The 24034-nt window shown below is 35.8% G+C and overlaps 1 protein-coding gene across 5 annotated transcripts in view; it reads right to left on the reverse strand.

Annotated features, from left to right (window-relative positions):
* Positions 1-24034, reverse strand: part of CCDC91 (coiled-coil domain containing 91) — a 123517-nt gene that overhangs the window by 40764 nt on the left and 58719 nt on the right. For all 5 annotated transcript variants that reach the window (XM_061358178.1, XM_061358196.1, XM_061358161.1 and 2 more), the window contains exons 7-8: positions 19049-19126; positions 8027-8134 (exon numbers count right to left, since the gene is read on the reverse strand). In XM_061358178.1, coding sequence (XP_061214162.1) covers positions 8027-8134; positions 19049-19126 — 186 coding nt within the window. The remainder of the gene's footprint in view (positions 1-8026; positions 8135-19048; positions 19127-24034) is intronic.

Genomic DNA, 24034 nt, shown 5'->3' on the forward strand with positions numbered 1-24034 from the left:
GTTTCCTTTAAAGGGAAACTGCTCCAGGATTTCATCCACAAATGAGGATGCAATTCTTTTGCTATAATGATCACCAAATTCAATATGGATAAATTAATTTTGCTATCTGTTATTCACAGCTTATGGAAAAGTAGTCAGATAACCATGCCAAAACAAAACAGCTAACAACATCACAGAACAAAGTTAATCTAAATATCCGAACACTTAACAGAAAAAATAAGCTTGCATTATTTGTTGCATCACTGCTACAAAATAATGATATTTCACACTTTGACTGATCTTCCATCTGAGGAAAAGTTTTCACACACTAATGAAATGACACTGGAACCTTCTGTTAACGGCGTCATTCTGAAAAACAGTATATTAAGACATACGTATGTCTACTTCATCCTCTGTTTTCAGTTTTTCTTGTAACAAAAGTCTACTGAATTTTAAAATCTAATAAAACTACTTTGTAGTTTAACAAAAAAAAAAAAACAAAAAACCAAAAAACAACAACCCAAACCAGGAGTAATAAGACTTTATGTCTCCCGGGTTTTCGGTTTTTTTTTTGTGCTTTCATTACATATGGACATAGAACAATCCCTGACCCCAAGATTTGGGAAAAACTATCTTCAGAAACATTTAGCAAATCTTTCAGTACTTCATTGATCAAGAGGAATAATTAACCACTGGATGAGGCTTCGTAAGAATTCACCAATTCAAATTTGTTCACCTATTTTACAAGAAAATTTCTTAACTCACAGATTTCTACTTTTATTTCTATTTCTCATGAAGGAATCTAACAGTAGAAAGGAATAACACAGGTCGTGGGAAACATTATCTCTATGTGGCTAGGAGATATAACAAAAATACACAGTTATAGCATCATGATTTTGTAATGTTATCAAAATATGGCCCTTTCTACGTCCCATCTAAAATATTATTCTGAGGAAAAAGGCAACTTTATCAAAACACTACTAATAGTTTTCCGCTCCTGTAAAAGGCTAGCTATATTTAACAGCATTTAACACTGCACGTTTTCTTCACCACTGCTAAACAATGCCTAAGTCAAATGACAAGATCTGGTAATCCTAACTGGTTTCCTACACTGTCCTCACTATCTGTGGCATCTGAGTGTTTGGCAGCGCAAGGTGGAAAATCTGTCTGAAGAATTCCAACATCTGTTACATATTTCCACTTCCTCAAATTATAACTTATTACTGCATGGTTGGACTGTATCTTTTTGCCAGTTTGAGGTCCAAGTGGCTAACAAAGAAGCAAAACTTTTCTGAGAGAAAGCTTAGGAATCAGCAAAACATTATTAAACCAGAAAAGTTAGAACAATTAAAATATAAAGAAAAAATATAATAGGGTTAATAAATAAGCTCATTACTCATACTCAGGCTTCCCCTCAGCAGTATAGAGTCAGTATGTAAAACTGCACAATTTAAGGCACATCAGAAGCTGAAATTAAAACATTTTGTTGCAGATGTGCTTCACTGTTTTCATAAAGAAAGTAAGAAGCTACAGAAAGTCATTTAATAATGAAAATAGTCAGAAAGCATACATAGTAATGAGATTGTTAATAAACCTACAAACATCAAGATCCTAAGGATACAGAGATAAGGAACTTTGGCAAAAATCTGAGAAAAAAAAAAAGAAAATATCAATTAGCTCTTCTGGCTTTACTGTCTAATCAATTTGACAGCCTATATTAGTTCTCACAGAATTGCTCTATCTACCAGGAAAAATAAATCTATCAAAAAAATTGTGATCAATATAAGTAGCAAAATCCTCAGTAACGAAAGATGGCAAAATGGAGGGGAAAAAAACTTCCACAGAAAAGTAACTGACGAGAAAAATCATACTGTATTATTTTGTTGTTCGGCACTAACAAGTACTGATACAAATTTGCAACAAGCAATGATGGTTTTAAGGAAACTTGTCATATAAGCAAAAGGCAGAAAGCAAAAATCACACTAAAGAGCTACTTTCAAGTAGAACTTGACAAAGGAAGGCAAATTTTCAAATAAGATTTCTGCTTGGTACTCTGAAAATATCCTGACTGAATTAACAGTGCAAAGGGACTGCAAAGTCATCCTCTAGCTAGCTTGCAATAGTAGGCAGATTCAAATGAAGTAAGAAGACTATGGGGTAAGGATTTACATTTTTTCCAAAGCCTTTTTGGATCTTAGCAATGTAACTTTTACTCTGGGAGGGGAAAACTGTATGCAAAGGCCACATGTACAAAACCAAAACACAAAGTGAGGATAAATCAAATGTTTTCAGGATTTAAGGAAACAAGCAACAAGCAACAACAAAAAAAGTCTTCCAGCACAGGAAGAGTTGATTCTTGATCTTTTCACTATAATTCGCTCTATGTATGCAGAAATCAAGGAGATATTATTATAAATTTAGGAATAAACAGGATTCTAATAAATACTTTTTTTCCCCTTTATATATTCAGGAGAATAAAGATGTTCTGAGAAAGTTTAACTTCACTCTTGGCAGAAGAGTGCCAGACCTGAAAAGACACATCTAGATAAGGCTGAGAGGTCAGCTGCAAAGTGAATTAGATAAAAACCTAATGGGGATGACTGATAGCAAGTACTTTGTTCTAGAGAGAATGAATAAACTAATCCTACAGCAGCAAACAGAAAGACTTCTGAGAAGTGACAGGACCTGCTCAAAGGGCCATGATAAATACTCTCAAGAATGAAAAATCTATCATACTTGTGATTAATGAAGCAGAAAGATCATGTCCACTGCAGTCTTCATTTTCTCAGTCTGCAAGTCTTCAGATTATTCAAGTACATACTAGTCTCACTGGAAAAATTGGCTAATGCCTCCTAAAAATGCAAACACTCAAGATTTCCTTAGATTCTATTCTGTATATGCTCTGTTCAAGATTAGGCATTAAATTGATTTCACAATTACAATGGGAAGAACATCAAACCTCTATTCCCCTTACAAAAGGGGGAATCATAAATAATCAAAGTTCATAAAAGAAGCATTATTATATAAACATGTTGCATAGTATGAGTAGATACAAAGTCAAGATTTGAAATCATAGAAAATTATACTTCCTGACAGTGGAACTGAATGAAATAAACATTTTCTTTGGCATACAAACAATCACTTGCTATGCAAGACAAGTACTTTTCACATCTGACATTTTAGGAATTGTCAGGGGACTTACTGGTACTCTTCACAGAAGGCTATGCAAAACACATCAAAATGCATCATCCAAATACTGGAGAAGGTAAGGTATCTTAACACATTCCTGCAGCTCATTTCTATTGTCACACCAGTCTTCTGCTTGTCCACAAGCTGTTCTTGCAAGCACTACACACTCAAAAAAACTAAGGTCTAGCAAATGTAACCTCTAGTCTGACTATTCTTTCAGCACATTGTTTCAAAACTGAAGCTAAACCAGCACTTCCCTGTGTGTGTCAAAAAATGGGAAAAGATTTCATGCATCGTTCAACAGATATCAAAAGCTGCTATTTATCATACAAATGACAATCAACATCATGATAAAGTGGAAAAGAATTAAAGACATGGGGCTTGCTCTACTTATTTCAAATGTTCCATCTATAAATCTGTAGATTTGTTTCATCGCTTCACATAAAATCATCATGAAAAATATCGACACGCCAAAGTGCAGATGAGGCATTTAACTGTGTTCTTTCCTTTTCATGTGACACTTCCAGTACTGTTTTGTCTCAGTAATTAAACCAGAAGCTCCTTTGGTTTCTTAAACTATGGAAACAATTTCAGCATAACGTACTCTATACAAAGGGAAATTGCAGGCCACTCATTCTTAAGACACATCCTTAAGTGTTTACTCAGTAGAAGAAAAGCAGTTCAGCCCAGAAAAGGAATATGCATGCAACTGAACTACAGAATTAAATACTTCTATTCCTTGTCTTCCCTTATTTTTCTTTATACTAAACAAAATAGAAAACATGCAGACTAACATAATTAAATACCATATAAAATATAGCCCCCCTAATTACATCCAAGCATGAAAATACTACACAGAATGTCCACTTATATCTCATACTTTTTCCTCAGGATGACAGAGAAAAATATGAATATTGTCAAGTCATAATTTAGACATTGAAATGTGTGATCTGAGTCTCAATTCACATACACTTTAGTCCCTTCCCATCCAAGAATGCCTGTTTCAAACTGTTTAGAAGTCAGTAAGGAAGGAGACCATCAAGATAAGTGAGAGATACATAAATAGAAGGAAAATGATTTCTAATAAATAAGAAGTGATTTGCTGCAAGTATTTAAGATTTTATTTCAAGTTAACACAGATACCTATCCCTTTTAAAAAGAATATGAAAATTAACCACAATATTGTTTACGTTTTTAACACTCTCTGATTGAATAGGAAGAAAAAATTATGGTACATCATTTCTAGGGCTTCCAGTGAAAACATGCAATTCCTTTTACACTATCATGCTTATGGGTCTAGCAACCTTACTGAGAAAATTCCTTAGAATACCATAGTCCTACATACTAAACACTTTCAAATAATAGATGCTTACTGAGTCCATCTTTTTATGTTGCCTCTTCTGGTTCAGGCTTATTAAAGTTACTCAATCTCTATGTCTTCTCTGTGTTCAGAAGAAAAACCTACTTAGATGTTTGAACAAACTATTTCTACCCCGGCACTGGAAAACAGGGAAAGCTAAAAGGCACTCTAGTCCACATACTGAAGTATGGAATAGAACATTGTTGCCACATGCCTCTCCTTGCTGCATCCAGCCCAGACAGTTGCTTAGCTAAAACATTTCAGCGATGAAACCATGAACTTGGTGCCCCTGAATATCCCAGCGGAATGCCTGGTTTCCTTTCTGAACTGTTGATATGAGAGTGTATTTTCTTGAAATAAATAAATAAATAAATAAAAGGAAAAAGCAGAAAAAAATTGAAAAAAGCAGCCTTAGAGATTGCTCCCCAGGAAGCATACATTACCGTGATCATCCACTTCTTTGAGGGAACTAGTCCTTTCAACACATTCCAGGAAATGGGAAGAGGACCCATGAGCTTCAGACCTAGGGGACATTTGAGATCTGATGCTCAAAAGACAAGTGACATTAATGGACTAAGAAAAGGGTAGATGAAGAAATACATGGCATCTACATTATCTGATAACACCAGCTCCTCTCTCAAGTGTTTGCTTCAAAAGCATGGATAGTGATAGTGATTAATACAGACGAAAACTTCACTGAGATACAGTTCAGTATAGTGTGTCTAAGAGTACATTGAAGTTTGAGCAGAAGAAACTAAACTAGGAAATAGACCACAACCTTCTTACTTTAGGATCGGTGGGGAAGGCATCTGTCAGAAGAGCCAGAATAGAAAATGGGTCAGAATTTCATTTCGGAGAAATGTTTGCAATTTTAGTACAGACTTAAGGAGCTAGATCCAGTAGAAGAGTACAGTGGAAAAGATAGTAGACTGACCTGAAATAAGATAAACAGTAGAAGACAATTTGTGTTGGTGGGCTGATGGTTCCCTCCAGCAGATGATGATGTTACCTATAAGCTAGTCAAGTATGCTGCAAAACCTCACATGTAACAATTGAAGATGAAATGCAGAAATTTGTCTAGGAGGAAAGAAACAGAATCATAGAACTAGGCCTTACACATCCTCCCCTATCCTGGAAGATACAGTCTTGCACAGTGACAGTATCAGCACCACGGTAACTTTCTAGACAGACTTTCAACATGCATCTCCATCACAGGCACAACACCCTGATAAAATACAGCTTCAAAATCAGAAACTTAAATAAACTCTGGTAGATTAAAGACAAACAGAGAAAAACAGCCCTACCGCCTTCTCAAAGAGACACTTCTGGAAGAAAGGTGTATGGGAATTTAGGGAGAAAATTGGATCAGGAGAAAGCATGAGAAAGGAGTTATTAACATGAGATAATCTTAATTTTGTGGAACTGAAAATAAAACAGCAGAACATGACCTTAAAAGTTTGAAAATTAAATACTGCTTGTAAGGCAGGAGTATTAGAAGGGAACAAAATACAAAACAAAAAAAACCAACAAAAATACCCCCCAAACAAAACAAAAAGCAGCTATGTTTGTGTATAGAACATAGTTGCACTGTGTGATTACTGCTAGGCCAAAAAAAATCTTTACAGGTATGTAGATACTCATAACTCTCCAGTTATGAGGTAAATAAGCATGGTGTACAATCCTTTAACAAAGAGTATTCATCAACTTGGCATATAGTCATTAGCAATCATTTCAGCAATCTTGTTTGCACAGAACAAAATAATTTGAATGAGAATGGATGTTAAACACCAAAGCATGCATTTAATAGATATATATTCAAAAGAAGTAAAAACATACTACACTTTTCTCAGATCTCTTCCAACAAAGACTTATGAGTGAACAGAATTCGCCAGTATAAATCCTATTTTATTAAACCTGGTAGTTCTACCATAAGCACTCATAATTTTCTACTTGATTAAGCTTCAAAATCCCAGTTTTGCATTAAAATCAAGACGATAAACCTTGATTGAAATAAATAAGGAATTACTTGGAAGTTTGTGAACAAAATGTAAATATTTTCTGGGATCCCAAAGAGGGTGTTAAATTGAATTAAACATACATATGAAGTGAACTGGGCACTGTCTTATAAGTACTCTCCTGTCCTATGACGAAGAATAGGTAGTACCTTGCATTGTTGTGTTTCCCCAGGTAAATCTGAACCTCTTAAACATGCTTTTCACATTTCTGTCACAAACTTTTGGCTTGCAATTCAAATGTAATAGAACGTGGGAGCAATAGTTTTGCTCAGTCTGTAAGCACACCCTCAAAACATCATCCTATAATGCTTCCATATTTTAGGAGATTCACTCCTTTCAACATTCAGAAAATTATATCAAGTCAGTAAACACTATGCTCATTTCAGAAACGCAAAATATTTTCTTAAAATCCATTCTTATTTGCTTTTTGGGCAGAGCTTTATGGTAAGCATTAAATAACTGTAGTTTTCATTCAAGGGTTGATTTCTCCAAACTATTACATCCTTCCTTCATCCTGTTTATACAGATGCTTATATATTTAATATATGTTTGCACTAAGTGTTAATTGATATGGTCAGAACAGTGAAATGGTCATAAAATGCACTGCTGGAAATGGTGTGGACTTTTGATGTATTTAGGGCTAATATACCCCAAGAAAATTAAATAAACTATAATCCTTTGTATTTTTAGTAGAACTGTTGTTAACAGTATAAAAGGTAACTGTTTATACTGTTGATTGCAGTGAGTGTACACAACAGGATGCTACTAGCAAATTAGCTTTTTTAAAATTTATATACTATTGTTCTTTATTATTTTGATTCAATAGCTGTACTTAACTGAAACCAAGATATATTCAGTAACAAACCAGGTTTACACTGTTCAGAGATTCATCAGTAATTGATGCAATTCCAAATACTTGCTAAACAGTGTGCTTTGACTCAAATTATGTTAAATGAGGCAATATAGAGCTATTCATGTATATATTTCTGAATATTATGTAATTCCTCATAGTTTTTTTATTTTTATATAAAATTTCTACGATATAACAATAGGACTGGGCAACAGATGTTTGTGTCTAACACCTATGAATCATCCAAAAATTTGGAGCAAACATTTTTCAAATCCCAATAAATCAAATCCTGCATTTAACTATGTAAATTAAAAAATAATTGCATATTTTCTCCAAGACTACATAAAATGGCAGCTGTTAAAGGAGTAAGCACTGCTCTGAGCCTTTTTCTCGGTGTTATGTTCTTCTTGAATCTGTTTTTAAGGAGGTTTAAATGTTCAGAAACACCTTTGATCCCAGCAGATGAAGAGTCATTATTTATTTTGCATTTTTAAATATTTGTGTTTACTGTTATGCTGGGGCACAAGGTGAAAGATTATTTTCTTTGGTGATCATATATGTTAATACATTTTCAAATAGAAAAGAGTTGAAACTAAAAGAAAATCGCCGATTTTTTTATGCGCACATCCATACCTGAGTATTAAGAAGTTCTTCACATTTGTGGGAATGTTTTTCAATTGCTAGAATATACTGTTTTTCAAGAGCTGCTTCTTGCTGTTGAACTGTAGATTGTAGCAGTGCCTGTAATAAGCAAGCATAAAATACTCAACAAAGATATGACTGGGATGTTTATTGGTAACTGCAGATCTACTAATACTTTTGTATAACCAGAATGTGGAATGCTGGTATAAAATTGGAATGTGCAACTATTAAAGTACCTTTCTATGTAACACTACCTTGTTTTCAGTCAGGATTAAAATTTTTTGGATCTCAGATTTCTTACACACAGTCTGCTTAAAAGAGAGCAGCACACAGAAGATAGAGAGGGAGAGTATTTCTGTTAAATATACTCAGTTTAGTTGGACCACACAAGAAGAGAAGTGTATGAAAGCTGCTGAAGGGAAAAAAAAAAGTCAGACATATTTCCCTGGCTGACAAAACTCCACATCCTCTCGGCACAGTGTAAGATCCCATGGGCCAAGCATGATCTTCACAACCACAAGTCAAGTAAAAGCAGATGGAAATTTTGAGTAATTTAAAACATAAAAGAATGCTCCCCCAGGAAGTTCACACTTAAATATGAAGCAGTGGAAGTCAAAGTGTGGAAAGTCAAAGTACCGAGACAGTAACAAAAAGATGAAAAGATGATAAAATTAGCAACTCCCTGTGTGAGCACATGTGCATGCACATGTGTGTGCATTCACATGCACTTGACTGAACTCTGAAGAATTTCCAGCATCTGGAGGCAAAACGAGAAACAAAAAAAAATTCAAGATATGTGAAAAAATAAATTACTGTTTGAGAAATTACACTCAGGCTTCCTTAAACAATGATGGTATTTTAATGCAGGATTTACTTAACTTATGACATGCAAGTCTTTTTTCTTAATATTATAAAATATTTATGTCACTTTCCAAATATTCATTGAGCTATTCATACACAATGTAGCAAACTATTTTTAACTAGTAATCAAAATAGTGGAGTAGTTGAAATTATTATGTAAGTTAAAACAGACACGTTTTATGAAAAACAGACCTTTGGTCCAAATAAAAACAAAGAAAAAAATCCATCTTTCAAACAATCTTTATTTTAGAGATACATTTACTTTATTGAACATAACACGCACATTTAATAAATGTTGAATACTTAAAAAAGCCCACCAAACTTAAAACACCAAAGAAAGCAAACAAAAAGTGTTTTATTTTTTTTTAAATCTTCTGACAATTTTTGAACTACATTTCCAAATTTTCCACAAACTAGCTTCTTAAGCCAAATTCAGTGTTCTTCAGTAATAGCCAAATTCAGTGTTCTTCAGTATAGCGTATGGTAGTGGTTTTTAGCACACGTTCAGAGATTTAAAAAGTAAAAGATGATGCTTAACACGTTTTAATCAAAGAGTAAAAATACATTTAGTGGTGCTTGCAGGGAATATAGCTTGCCATAGGTATATTTTCGAAAAAACCAATTTCTTCTCAACTACGTTTAGTTCTTTTATTGATATAAATTCAGGATATAAAAGAAAACAAAAACTCTCAGAGAAGTATAACTTCTGTATGTGAAACTTCATATGTAAATCCTATTGTGTATAAATTAGAATTGCCAAACATCATTGTCAAAAATTATGTCTGAGCTATGGCAGGTTTTTCTGCTTAAACTATTGTAACAATATATTTTTCATATAACTGGCAAAAAAAAAAAATCATCTAATTCTGATCATAGGGAAAACAGCAACAGAATGGTCATTGAGTTGCAATGCTTTTTCTCAGATAGCTTCTTGTTATTGAAAATTATATTTAATAAATCACCTGAGGTAAGACAATTTAAAAAGTAAAATAGGAACCAAACTTGACAATTTCCTTTTATTTCATATCTAACATGCAGTTGTTGCCTATAACATTACTACATTCACTGTGGGTATCCTACATATGCCTGGCTCCAGCTGACAATAAAAATCAAATATGAACATAAAGATGTCATAAAACAATGTCTTTACAAGATTGTTAAAAAAAAAAAGATAGAAAAAAACCCATGAAGTTAAATAATGAGGTCACTTTCTTTGATCACAACTACCATTTAAGGTTTGTTGATGGGGTTAATACACCAGAGATGGATAATATTCATTCAAATTCTTTGCAAATTTTAAAATAACCAACTATTTAAATTACTAATTAAACCCCTAATTTACTAATTAACTAAGTTACTAAACTAAAACATAGCTGCTTGATGATAGGCATCTCTAACTTCTAGTTACATACTTCCTTCAGTACAGTGACACTAAAAGTCTTTTGACTAATTGCTACTCTGGGCAACTACTTATCACTGCTGAAACACCACTTTCTTCCTTAATTAATTACACAATTATCCTGGTGGGCTGATGTTCCATAAATCTGTGGCCACTGACCTAATATCAAGGTGGCATTTTTGAAGCAGTCTTCTTTTAATAGCTCACTGAATCATTTCAAGTAAGTTTATAGCAGAATGTAGTCTATGGCATCTGCTGCATGAAGTTCATGGGGTAGGATTTCAATATGGGTGCTACTGGTAATTAATTTCTTCTTTCATATAGTGTGCAATGAAGTTCCTTGAAACAGGCTGGCAAGGCTCACCCTGTACCCAACAGCCAGTTTCAGGACTGTGATGTCAAGAGGCATCAGTCTTGTAGATCTGTTTCTACACCCCGTCATATTTGTTGCCTGAGACTACACTTTGTTATTGTCCACAGGAAGTGGTGCGTTCAGATTTTCAGAATTTCTTTACATTTATCAACTAGTCCTTATTGCTGCATGGCTTTTTCTCCCATCCTTTTTTTTTGTTTTTTAATTCTTCCTCTCCTTCCTCAGTACAACACACTTCACAAACCCAAACTATATCTGCCTTTAACCAAAAGTGAGGTTGCCTTTTAGGTTTTCAGTAGAGCCAAATAAACAGTCCACTTTTCAGGCAGTTACTAGATCTTCTTTTCCCATTTGTAATTTCCTCAGCTTTCAAAACTCTGCCTCCCAGCTTCTTATGTAAGTCATTGTATGAAGGAACAGTTTAAAGAACTGTGGCACTTTAGATAAACTACTTAAAGCAGTTTGCTTAAAATACAAGTACAAAGCCATGCACGAATATAAGAACAAACTGCAGCCACAATAGCAGCTGTGTAACCATAGTTATGATCACAAGCACATCATCAATTGAACTGATGCCCTTCCGCTAATAAAAAACCTCCAGGATTTGCAAAGTTCATGTACTAAATAATCAAAGTATATTTAGGTATAACAAATAACAATAGTAACATCCTTCCTCCTATTCCTGAAAAGAAAACAGAAAGTATCACCACAGCTCCAAGTGATAAGAAAAACATAGATATATACATGGTCTTTTAACATTTCCTTCTACCTCACATCTCATATTCCATTACTAAACTGGTTAAAATCCCATTAACTGAGAAAACCAAGAATTAATGTCTACACTGACATTATTTTACTATATTTGGTTCAGTTATAATTCATTTTATTTCAAGTTGTCATACCTTCTTAGCTAATCAAAGCTGAAAGTTGGTCAAGGTTTAAGCCTTGGACTTGAATCTATAGCTGTTTTGGCTTATAAAAGACCATGGTAATAAAAAGTAGCACTGAGAACATTATTAGGGTCCAGGAATAAAATACCTCATATTTTAACAACTAATCTAGGTTGGTATTCTCAGTTTCAGTATAGGAACTTAAGAAGACTCAAAGAAGTGACAAGAAGCTATCAGAGATATGGAACAGCAAACCTTTGGTCCGTTTACAAAACCTGCCAGGTATCAGAGACATTCCAGTCTCATGTATAATTGTATTTTCTTCCTTTCAAAAACAAATGAAAGAAGTCATATATGGTCCTGTTATCAGGACTAAGACCAGTGGAACTGAACAATAATAAGGAGTCTGCACACTTCCTCAGTCATGATTTTCCTTTCCAAGAGAATAGGGCAATAGTTCTTGAACCCCTAGAGGTGAAGCCAAATTTTTCCAAGTTCTAAACTTTCAAAGATTTGTTGATTGTAGTTCTTACTTGAACACCCGTACCTATTGATTCCTGTTAGTAAAGCAGCCTTTACAGTGCAATAAATAACAAAATATTAGCAGAACTGTAGAATGCACTAGAACCTTGTAGATCCTTGGAGGTAGAGGGAAGGCAGAACACATTCTGGTTTCTGTACACTATATGGTTTAGTTCTGTGATAAGGTAGTTTAAACGCTAGAATTCACTCAGGTGAAATTCTAACTACTACTTGCTATTTTGCCACTTGGAAATAATTAATATTCCAAATGCACATTCACATTACAGTCCATCACCAAACTGTCTGTTGTTTTCTGCTCATTGTTTCTGGAAACATATACAGGAACAACTTGGAAAGATTTTTAAAGAACAAATTCAAATTGTTTACAGGAAAGCTAAGGAGCAACATGCATGCTCACATTTAACAGTAATTCTATAAAGTGTGGCTGCTCCAAATAACAGGACTTGCAGGATGACAATGACAGCAAAACGAGTCTTACTGTAAAGTATAAACTACCAGAAACATTTTAAACGATTCAAGAAATCCTGCTTCTTCCCTCTTTTCTGATTTCTCTCCTAACCCAAAAAATCCATCAGAGAATTAATCCTGCTTTTCCTTCACTAGCCAAAGCCTGGTGGCTTCTGACAGAACAAAGAGAATGAAACCCCTCAAGAACATGTTCTGTAAAGTGTCTTCATATCCATTTCGGACAGGATGGGTTATAAAACTTAACTAAATAAATCAATCCAAACCCCTGTTTAAGTTTAATTAAAGAGCCAATGTCTTTAAGTTTCAAACATGAAAATAATTTTGGAAGACACTGAGTTGAAACCATATCAAAAAATCATATTACTAACTTTATCCATAATCACCTTGGTGTGTCTTTAAGGGAATACACATCTTAATTACCCTAGTATATGCTTTAGCAGTGGTCAAATGATTAAGTAGTCCTGGAATGTAATTGACAGCACACTACACGTATGATAGGAACACTAGAGAACTGCATCACTGAATAAAGACTAGAGACTGAAAAACTGGTACTGTACCCTGCATAGGAAAAGTTTAAAGAACTTTGGCTTTGCCAGAATCAAAGCACAGACACTCCAGCCCATTTCTAATACAAGCCTATTTGCCCAGCCCTAGTGTCTTCATTCTACTGGCAACTGAAACCACAGCTGCTTGCCCAAAACAATAATTATTGTATGTCCAAAAGCTAGAATTTATGAGAAATCTTCTTGAATTACAAATGCAAATTATAGACTGTTACTCCCAAATTAATCCAATCCACTACCAGTAGCAAATTGCCAAATCTTTCTCTCAACTCACATTTTTAATAGGAGGAAAAAACTAGTAAGAAAAAGCCAACAATGGGGGGGTGTGGGGCGGAGGTAAGAGATAGAGCACTATTTATCACCCCCTCCCATTTCTCCTGAAAATCAGTATGAAAGTAATTACAATCTGTGCAAAGCCCAGACTTTTAGGTTTGTAGCACTGTTTGAAAATGTTATACAAACTCACTTGAAACATCAGTATGAAACATGCATCATGATGTATCATGATGTATGGGCTGACGCATTACAGTCTATAACATTACTTAAAAGCACTGCATCAAAGCCCTTGGTCCAAAAGAATATCCTCACTGGTTTCTTTGCCCTGCTCATGTACCATTATTAAAATGTATTTCCACCAAACACCTTCTTTACTTCAAAATTGCTAAGTCAGAATGGCCAGAAGGAGTCATCCTCAAAAATAAAGTTACCTAGTGAAGAGTAAAGCTGCTGTACTACTTCAAACATATGATCATACTAAATACCATTAATTTCAGCAACTTTACATAAGAATTTCTATGTTTCATAGTATTCATCTAATTCAGCATCCTGTCTCCACCATTAATTTCTACCACTTCATGGGCAAAATATAATTAACCAATTGTTGAAGGATAAAACAGAGCAGAAGACACCAACAAAACTCTTTCCTGACCCTTGGAAAAGATACACCGCCTCAATAAAATATTCTAGTTGACTGGTTATAACTCAGTTATTAGCTAGTACATATATTAGACAAATAAAACTGTTTAAAAGATTTTTGAAAATATCTTTTTTAACAGAATCCAACTTAACAACTTTAACCCAAGATACTGCATATTTTCACGATAGGGCTATTTACAGGTAAATCTCCAGAAAATTAAAACATGTGCATTCACATGCTATGAAATATATATTTTTTTTTTGTTGTGTTGAATTTCCTGAATTGTTTCCACTGACAGTCATACCATGCGACCAAAGCTTAAAACAGAGCTCATGATGTGATATTTTATATACTGAGTTAGAAAGTATTTCCTGTAGAAAAATACTCTCTCAAGTTATTCTTTACAAAAGGTCAATACATTTTGATGTGCATCAAGGCGTGAAGGAACTTTATGGTTTCACTAACTGTCCTCTTTAGAGTGTGAACTGAATTTTATTCCAGTGTTTCAAAGACATAACATAAAATACATTTGAATCCAATGCAAGAATAGGGCAAGGTGTTTTTTGCAAAGTGGCATAACAACTTCAGTTTAATTTTCAACATCTTCTGGTATACCAGTAACGATGAACAACTTACAGTTCCAACACTATGCTCAGTTTATCTAGATATCTCAGTTTTATTGGCATGTGAGTTTAAATTACTTATGTTTCAAGCCTTTCAATTATTACAATATTTCACACCATACTTACTGTTTTATACTGCAAAACACATATAAAAAGAAATCCTAACCGAAATGGGATGGAAAAATATCTTGTAATTTTTACAAAAACTTTTAAGAAATCAAGATGCTTTAATCAATAATACAATATTTTTGACAGCCACATCTTCAGAAGATTAAGATTCAGAAGATTAAGAAGATTGTCTTGATTAAAGACCTTGATTTTATCAGAATTCCATATAAAGATTTTTATAGTGGCATCATTGTTGCACAAGTACTCCAATACTGTAAAAATGACAAGAAATCTCTCCCTTTCCAGCCATCACCTCTTCATAACGAAACCCAATATTGTATCATACTCAAGGCCTGCTTGAATTCTTGTGCAACTCACACATGGACAAGTACAGAAGTCAGCAGTGAAATATAAGCCCTTGCAACAACTTCTGAATTTATTCTTTTATTCCTCTGTCAGACCTTTCTGAGTTGGTATGACAACTTGGAGACTTAACAGCCTAAGCTGGTGTTTTAAAGAGCTGAGAACTTACCACATTTCACGAGCTTTTCCTCTTCACCAGGGATAAACTATGTCTAAAAAAAAGATACTCTGATTCTAGACTAACTTATTTTGTAATGATATCTCTTAAATTTTGCTTTGTTTATTAGAGGGTAGCCTTTCAGTTCACAGGTCTGCTATTGACACAAATATTTTTGAAAGACAATCTGAAAGCTCCTACATATTCGTATTTTGTAAATGTATTTTTTTATATTTTGGAAAGCTGAAAAAAACCAGCCACCTAACACTGAAAAGTGATAGACCAAACTCTCACTGTACGAAGAAAGGACTTTGCATCTTGAAGTTAATTTCCATAAAAGGAAACACATCCGATTCATGCAAGCTGTCTTTTAGAAGACTAATAATTGCATAAAGTAATTAAGTAAATAAATACCATCAGATAAACACACCTGCTTGTAACCTCATATTCTTTTAAGGTTACATTAGAGGATACTTTATATGGTGAGAAAAAAACAGATTGAAAATCTTAACTTGTCTGTTTACAGAACTACGAAAAATTCAGAACAAAAGCTTGATTAAACAAGCAGAGGAAAAATTCTTATGTTGCTTGTGGTAAATATCTTCCAATATGACATGATCCCACAAGCACAATTTCCAAGCTCTACATTTACTTTTCTTTACTGTACTTAATTATCAGGGATAAAAGTTTAAAAAAATAACAACATGAAAGACAGAAATTAAACCAAATTAAGTAAACATGAGAAGGGAAACTTAGCCTACACCAAACACTAAGCTGATTTTTTATTTGCTTTACCATGTTTTTTAATGCAAATTTCGTGACTGTGTTGTAGATGGTTTATTTGTTGAAAGAAAGATAAGAATGTGAGATGCTTAAAAACAGCTAAGGTTTTTGAGGGCTTGTGCTACAAAATGTGTAATGGTCTCAGTTAACGGATTTCCCAGCACATTTGGCAAGCTAATATTCCAAAGACAACTGTAATAATTCTAAGCGCTTTGGTATATTCAGATCCTTGATATTAAATCCTTCAGTATCTGACTTCTTGTCTAAACTCCATTTTTGACACTGTTGCCATGTTAATAAAGACATGCCACAACAAGGGTAGGAATTGAGAGGGTTTGGTCTTAAACTTCAGTACCTCGTCTGCCAGGGATAACTAATGGAAGATCAGTGTGTCCCTTTTATAGCAGATAATTCCCCCCAAATACCAGACAGTGATTATCAGAAAGTATAACTCTTTTTAAGCATAGACACACGCACACAAAAAAAAAAATAATCTGCTGCAGTAAGTCTGCAAGGAGTAATAATTAGCACTGAATGTAAGAAAAATGTGAGCTCTTGGCTATGAATTTGGCAAGCTTTTAGATAGAACTGAAAAAATGGTAACTTTTTCCTTTGTGTGCCAAAAGAAAGGCACTTTCACAAGTCTACAGGTAGGAAGACTCATCTTTTCTGGGAATACAGAAAGGCAAGTAGTCAAATCTTTTCCAGGATTGTTCAACCCAGAATCACAGTACCTAATTTAGAGGATTTGGGGCTTGAGGGATTCTGGGAATTATTTTCTGGGGTTTATGATCAATGCTGTGTATTTTTACACAGCTGTTGTTAAACAACCAATGATAGGCTTTATATTCAGTCATGCTACGTACAACTTTCCCTGGAGTGGCATCACTAAATTAAAATTGGCTGGTAACAGAGAGCATTAGTCACAATTCCAACAGTCATGACTGCAAGAGATACTAATTTGGGCCATGGCCAATCCATTTGATGGGAATAATCATAGAATCACAAAATCATAGAATAGTTAGGGTTGGAAAGGGCCTTAAGATCATCAAGCTCCAATCCCCCCTGCCATGGGCAGGGACACCTCGCTCTAAACCATATTACCCAAGGCCTCGTCCAACCTGGCCTTGAACACTGCCAGGGATGGAGCATTCACAACCTCCCTGGGCAACCTATTCCAGTGCCTCACCACCCTAACAGGAAAGAATTTCCTCCTTATATCCAATCTAAACTTCCCGTTTAAGTTTTAACCCATTACCCCTTGTCCTACCACTACGGTCCCTAATGAAGAGTCCATCCCCAGCATCCCTGTATGCCCCCTTCAGATACTGGAAGGCTGCTATGAGGTCTCCATTCAGCCTTCTCTTCTCCAGCCTGAACAGCCCCAACTTTCTCAGCCTGTCTTCATATGGGAGGTGCTCCAGTCCCCTGATCATCCTCGTGGCCCTCCTCTGGACTTGTGCCAACAATTCCATGTCCTTTTTATGTTGAGGACACCAGAATTGTACACAGTACTCCAAGTGAGGTCTCACGAGAGCAGAATAAAGGGGCAGGATCACCTCCTTCGACCAGTTGGTCACACTTCTTTTGATTCAGCCCAGGATACGGTTGGCTTTCTGGGCTGCAAGTGCACACTGCTGGCTCATGTTCATTTTCTCATTGACCAACACCCCCAAGTCCTTCTCCACAGGGGAGCTCTGAATTTCTTCTCTGCCCAGCCTGTAGCTGTGTCTGGGATTGCTCCGACCCAGGTGTAGGACTTTGCCCTTGTCATGGTTAAACTTCATGAGGTTGGCATCAGCCCACCTCACAAGCGTGTCAAGGTCCCTCTGGATGGCATTCCTTCCCTCCAGCGTATCAACCGAACCACACAGCTTGGTGTCATCGGCAAACTTGCTGAGGGAGCACTCAATCCCACTGTCTATGTCAGCGACGAAGATGTTAAACAAGACCGGTCCCAACAGCGATCCCTGAGGGACACCACTCATTACTGGTCTCCAGCCGGACATTGAGCCATTGACCACAACTCTGTGTGTGCAGCCATCCAGCCAGTTCTTTATCCACCGAGTGGTCCACCTATCAAATTGATGTCTCTCCAATTTAGAGACAAGGATGTTGTGCGGGACAGTGTCAAACGCTTTGCACAAGTCTAGGTAGATGACATCAACTGCTTTACCGCTGTCCATCAGTTCTGTAGCCCCATCATACAAGGCCACCAAATTGGTCAGGCAGGATTTCCCCTTAGTGAAGTCATGCTGGCTGTCACCAAGCACCTTGTTTTTCATGTGTCTTAGCATGCCTTCCAGGTGAATCTGCTCCAAGATTTTGCCAGGCACAGAGGTGAGACTGACTGGTCTGTAATTCCCCAGGTCATCCATTTTCCCCTTCTTGAAAATGGGGGTTATATTTCCCTTTTCCCAGTCATCAGGAACTTCACCTGACTGCCATGATTTTTCAAATATGATGGCCAGCGGCTTAGCAACTTCATTCGCCAGCTCCCTCAGGACCCGCAGATGGATTTCATCAGGACCCATGGACTTGGGCACGTTCAGATTTTTAAGATGGTCTCGAACCAGTTCCTCTCCTACAGTGGGCCCAAGGTCTTCATTCTCACAGTCCCTGAGTCTGCCTTCCAAGACTTGGGTGGTCTGCCTCAGTTCATTTTATTAAAACCCAAGGATTGCAAAATCGGACTGTATTAATTGTAATAAAGATTCTCCTTTCTATGCCTTTTAAACAATTCAGTAGAATTGCTTAGGTGAATTTCCACACTTGAGGTAATTTGGGGATTAAGTAGACACTACTTACAAAATCTATTGAAAATGGAAGTCACTTCTGCATATAAATGATATGCAGGAGTTTAACACAGTCTTAAATCCTAAAGAAGACTGCCTGTAGTGCCTAATTATTATAAACTATTACAATGATATTATTTGGAAATTTCATAATCTCAGCAACTGATTTACCTTGAATTCTTCAACAATAACACCCAAGGCTTCATGTCCAGCTTTTCTCATGTCTTCTAACTCCTGCTTATGCTTCTCCTGTACAAAAACATGGAAAGATTATATATAACATAGGCACCTGACATAACTTTAATAAGGAGAGTAAAAACCAATTATTTTCATAATTTTTTGTATTTTCCATGAAGAAATGCTCTTGGCTCTTTAGATATTACATATATGCTCAATTCAAGATGGCCCTAGTATTAAACTTGTTTTATTCCTTTATTTTACTTGATTAGTGCCCAGATAATTCTATGGTCTTCATTTTTCTTTTTCTTTTTTATTTTTTATTGAATTTTCTTTGTTACTCTGATTTTTCTGGTTTCTTGGGTGTACCTGTGGATGGCAGGAGCTCCAAATCACTCTCCTCGTAAACATTTTCTACTGCCTATATTAACAAAAATGTTGAAAATTACTAGCATCAGACTCATTTTCCTCAGAAGAGCACACCCTTCTCCTACTCATTACATAGCTCCTTTTAAATCTTTTCGATTTATTTTTTTATCCTTAAGGGTCCCAGGAAAGTATTATTGTATGAAACATCCTGAATACATTTTTCAAATACAGCTCTGTTTACTTTTTATTTAATTCACAGTATTGTCTAAAAATAACATGGACCGGAACATTCTAATAATTTGACTTTTCTTAAAACTGCTTGCCTGTGGTTTACTATGTAAGTCTGCAATTTGAACACCTCATTAGATTCTCATCAGCATTTCAGACTTATTAATGAATAGCACCACTTTTTCAAATCCCCAGTTAGTAAGACAATGAAAAACTTTCCCTCCTTCCTCACTCTTTGCTTCAGGGATTTGTTCTTAGATAAACTAGTACAACAGGTCATGGGTGCTTTAAATCACCTTGGAAAACTGCTGCAGAAAGCAGAAGGACATTTATCACAAACATTAGCTTGCAGTGATTACAGGGCAAAACTCATACAGAGCTTTCACTACATATTTATTGCTTTCTGGATGGCATTCAAGTTAAAAATTAATTAATACAATTCTATGTTTTCCAAGATCTGTATATTTGAACAAGAAAAACCTAGTGTCTAACGAATCATGTTCACTTTAATTATGGAAGGTCATGCAATACCGTTAAAAATAAATTAATCTGTCTGTAACTCTATATTTGATTGGTGGTTTCTGCTCTGCCATTCAGTTCCTTTCTCCTGAAAGGGCTTAGAAAAAAGGTTGAAATGATAGCTATAAAAACTTCATATCGTTGGCCAAAATATGAGTTCTTGATTAGAACTGATTTTTTTTTTTGTGAAGCCCTGCAAGATTCATAGAATGATAGAATAGTAGAATCAACTGGGTTGGAAAGACCTGTTAAGATCATCAAGTCCAACCATTAACCCAGGACTGCCAAGACTATCACTAAACCATGTCACTAAGGGCCTTATCCACACAGGTTTTGAACACTTCCAGGGACAGTGATTCCACCACTTCCCTGGGCAGCCTTTTCCAATATCTGATTACCCTCTCTGTGAAGAAATTGTTCCTGATACTCAGTCTAAGCCTCCCCTCATGTAGCTTGGGGCCATTACCTCTTGTCCTATTATTTGTTACTTGGGAGAAGAGGCCAGGCACCTCCTCGCTCCATCCTCCTTAAGGTACTTGTAGAGAGCGATAAGGTCCCCCCGAGCCTTCTCTTCTCCAGACTTAACAATCCAGTTCCCTCAGCCGTTCCTCATCAGACTTGTGCTCCGGGCCCTTTACCAGCTTCATTGCCCTTCTCTGGACCCTCATCAGCAACTCAATCTCTCACTCGTACTTTGGGGTCAACTGATATTATTTGTTTTTTATATTTTGCACTATTATTCATAAACCTGGTTTAAAAAAAAAAAAATGTCCAGAAAAACATGCTAATAAGATAGTAAATTAACACAAAGCTGTACAAATGTTTCTATGACAAAGAGTCTTGTACTGTACCTAACATGGAACCCAGTTATCTGAGTTGATGCTGGCTGCAAACATGCTAATAAGATAGTAAGTTAACACAAAGCTGTACAAATGTTTCTATGACAAAGAGTCTTGTACTGTACCTAACATGGAACCCAGTTATCTGAGTTGATGCTGGCTGCCTATCTTCTCTAAGGCTGTGATATCTTCAGAATTAGCCACAAGTGTGAGCTGACACCTTAGAAAGTGATGTATTCATTTCCGTACTAATGCAAAAAGGCAAATTGTAATTCCCTGCAGGCAACTCAATTAGAAGACAAATTTCAAATCCATCTTACACACATTTGCTGTATATAATGACAGCATTAAGGCTTTTTATATTGGACTCAATTCTTCCCTTACATCAAGATTTTCCTTGCTACAAAAATTATCAGCTCTTTCAAAGCATCATTAAAAAAAAAATAATAACAGTAAGTATCAAAATGATTCTGTTAAGAAACTGGTAATTTCTCATTTGAAGAAAAATATTTCCTCTAATAAACCAAAGTATAAAGAAAAAATAGAATCACTGAATACAACAGAACTAAAATACTGCAATTTAAGTTAAATATGATAAGAACCAGTCCATAATGACTAATTAATATACACACACTAGAGTGTGCTATTGTATATAAAATACAGATTGGTCACTATTTCTATTTTCATAAAACAGGAATGCGAGCTTTCCAAAACACTAAGACACTGGAGTGTGTCCAGGTCTGTAGGAATGTAAGTATTTTCATTGTGGTCATATAACCAACATCCTAGTGGAAGATACAGCTGAGAACTGAAATATAAGAACAAATATCTTTAGAGGAAGGAAAAATTTCAGATTTCCCTACATAACCAAAACAACATGATGTCTGAATATCTTAAGCTTTCCATAGGAATCATGGAGGTATTATAATCTATTTTATACAAGTAAATGTCATTGCTGGAATAGACAACACAAGTGAAGTACAAAGTGAGATAGCGAAAAAATTTTCATGAGCCACATTGGTGTGCCATCAGCACCATTCTCAGACTAAAGTTGAAAACACAGCCCTGCACCAGCTATCAAGGAGAAAAATAGCAATTACAGTTGAACCCAGGACAGCAGCTTCCTAATATAGTGATGAGGACATTTCCTGCCAAGTTAGAACTGAGCTGATGCAGAGCTGAGTGAGTGTGAATGGACCAGTCTGCTGGGAGACTTCATGACTGATTAAATGTGAAAAACTATGTTAAGGAAATAATCTAGAAAAGCCTACACATGGGAAAAAAAAAAAAAAAAGAAAGAAAAAAGAAACATAGCTCCTATACCACATGTAACTAAACTCTTCCAGTATTTGCAGTGTATAACATGGATCTCCAGCCTCTCATGTTTAAGACATTAATATTGTGTGAAGAACAAAACCTCTCCACTGAGGAGAAACTCTCCACTGATGAGGACATTAAGCACAAAAACCAAGACATAACACACATGAAGAGCAATATCCTAATTAATAATAAGTGTTCTTCGTATTTATATATTTTGCTATCAAAACTGTATTATGGTAAATACCACAGTACATTTGGTATAGAAAGCCTTTTCTGACTGCCTTCAGGTTTTTAAATCATGATGTAAATAGTTGCTTCTTTAGGATAGAGCTACAACCATCTCCTGCTACTGATGTTTACCTACTTGCCCACATAATCTTAATGATGGGACATTAGAGCAAGAGAAAGCAAAGAAGAAAGAGCAAACAGGAGAACAATCCCAATGAAGATGACAAAAGAGAATGCTTTTGTTATGCAACACAGTAAGCATGAAAGGAGCTCTTCTCTTCTTCAGGACATTCTTAGGTCTTTTATCTCAAGAGCATCAGTCTAAATTTAAATTCCATCACTGTTCCTAAAGAACAGAATATTAACTTGGAAAGGTTACCAGTTGTCATCAACAGCTGATACTGAAGCCACTTATACTACTCAAAACAATGTTATATATGACATATATAAAAATATATTAGTATTTATGTATTACTCTACTATAATATACTATATTACTACATAGAAATATACATGAAAAAACTACACAAGGAAAGTTTTCCTTCTATTTTAGATAGGAAACTGACCTGCAGAATGTAAAGGGACAAAACCAAGCTTCTGTTGACTTTTTCTCAAGAGAAACACTTGTCAGTTAGACTGTATTGCCCAACTCGGAATGCAAACTGCATCTGCAACCTACTCCAAGATTATCCTTGCATCCAAAGAACTGCTATTGAATTGTAAACCTCTAGATTAAGTTGTTGGTTATTTGTTTTACTCACCTGACTAATAAATAATCTAAACACGTAGGAAAAAAATAACTCAAATCCAAACAAACAAATAAACCTGCACAAAACCCCCACACAGACAAAAAACCCCAAACCAAACAAAAAACAATCAAAGAAACACAAGCTACACCTTTGCCAGAGAAAACAAAAAAGTACAATGAGAAAGCAGGAGAACTAACTGCTCCCTTATTTTAAGAAACAACAGAACTACTACAGTTTCTGAAGGAAAAGTTTGAAGTCTGTCCTGGGTTTAGCAGCAGCAGTCATTTTTCTCCTTCTTGGTAGCTGGTGCAGTGCTGTGTTTTGACTTTCGGGCTGGGAACAAAGCTGATAAAAATGATGTTTTGGTTTGGCCAAGGACTTTGTGAGCCTCATGCTCTGCCAGGGAGGAGGGGAAGCCAGGAGGAAGCAGAGACAGGACACCTGACCCAAACTGACCAAAGAGGTATTCCATACCACAGCACGTCATGCCCAGGGGGGAACTGGGAGGTACCCGGAAGGACAGGGGGTCGGCCGGGTCGGACTGGTGGTTCGGCGCATGGTGTTGTACTCCTTTCCTTTGCTATTTTCTCTTATCATTGTTGTCATTGGTGGTAGCGGTGGTGATTCGTATTGTACATTAGTTGCTAGACTGTTCTTATCTCAGCCCGTGGGAGTTGCATTCCTTCGATTCTCCTCCCCATCCCTCTGGGAGGGGGGAAAGGGGGCGG

Source organism: Neopsephotus bourkii, unplaced genomic scaffold, assembly GCF_033783945.1.
Source record: "Neopsephotus bourkii isolate Nb327-2 ecotype Australia unplaced genomic scaffold, CSIRO-AGI_Nbou_v1 NB_107, whole genome shotgun sequence".
Lineage (NCBI taxonomy): Eukaryota > Metazoa > Chordata > Aves > Psittaciformes > Psittacidae > Neopsephotus > Neopsephotus bourkii.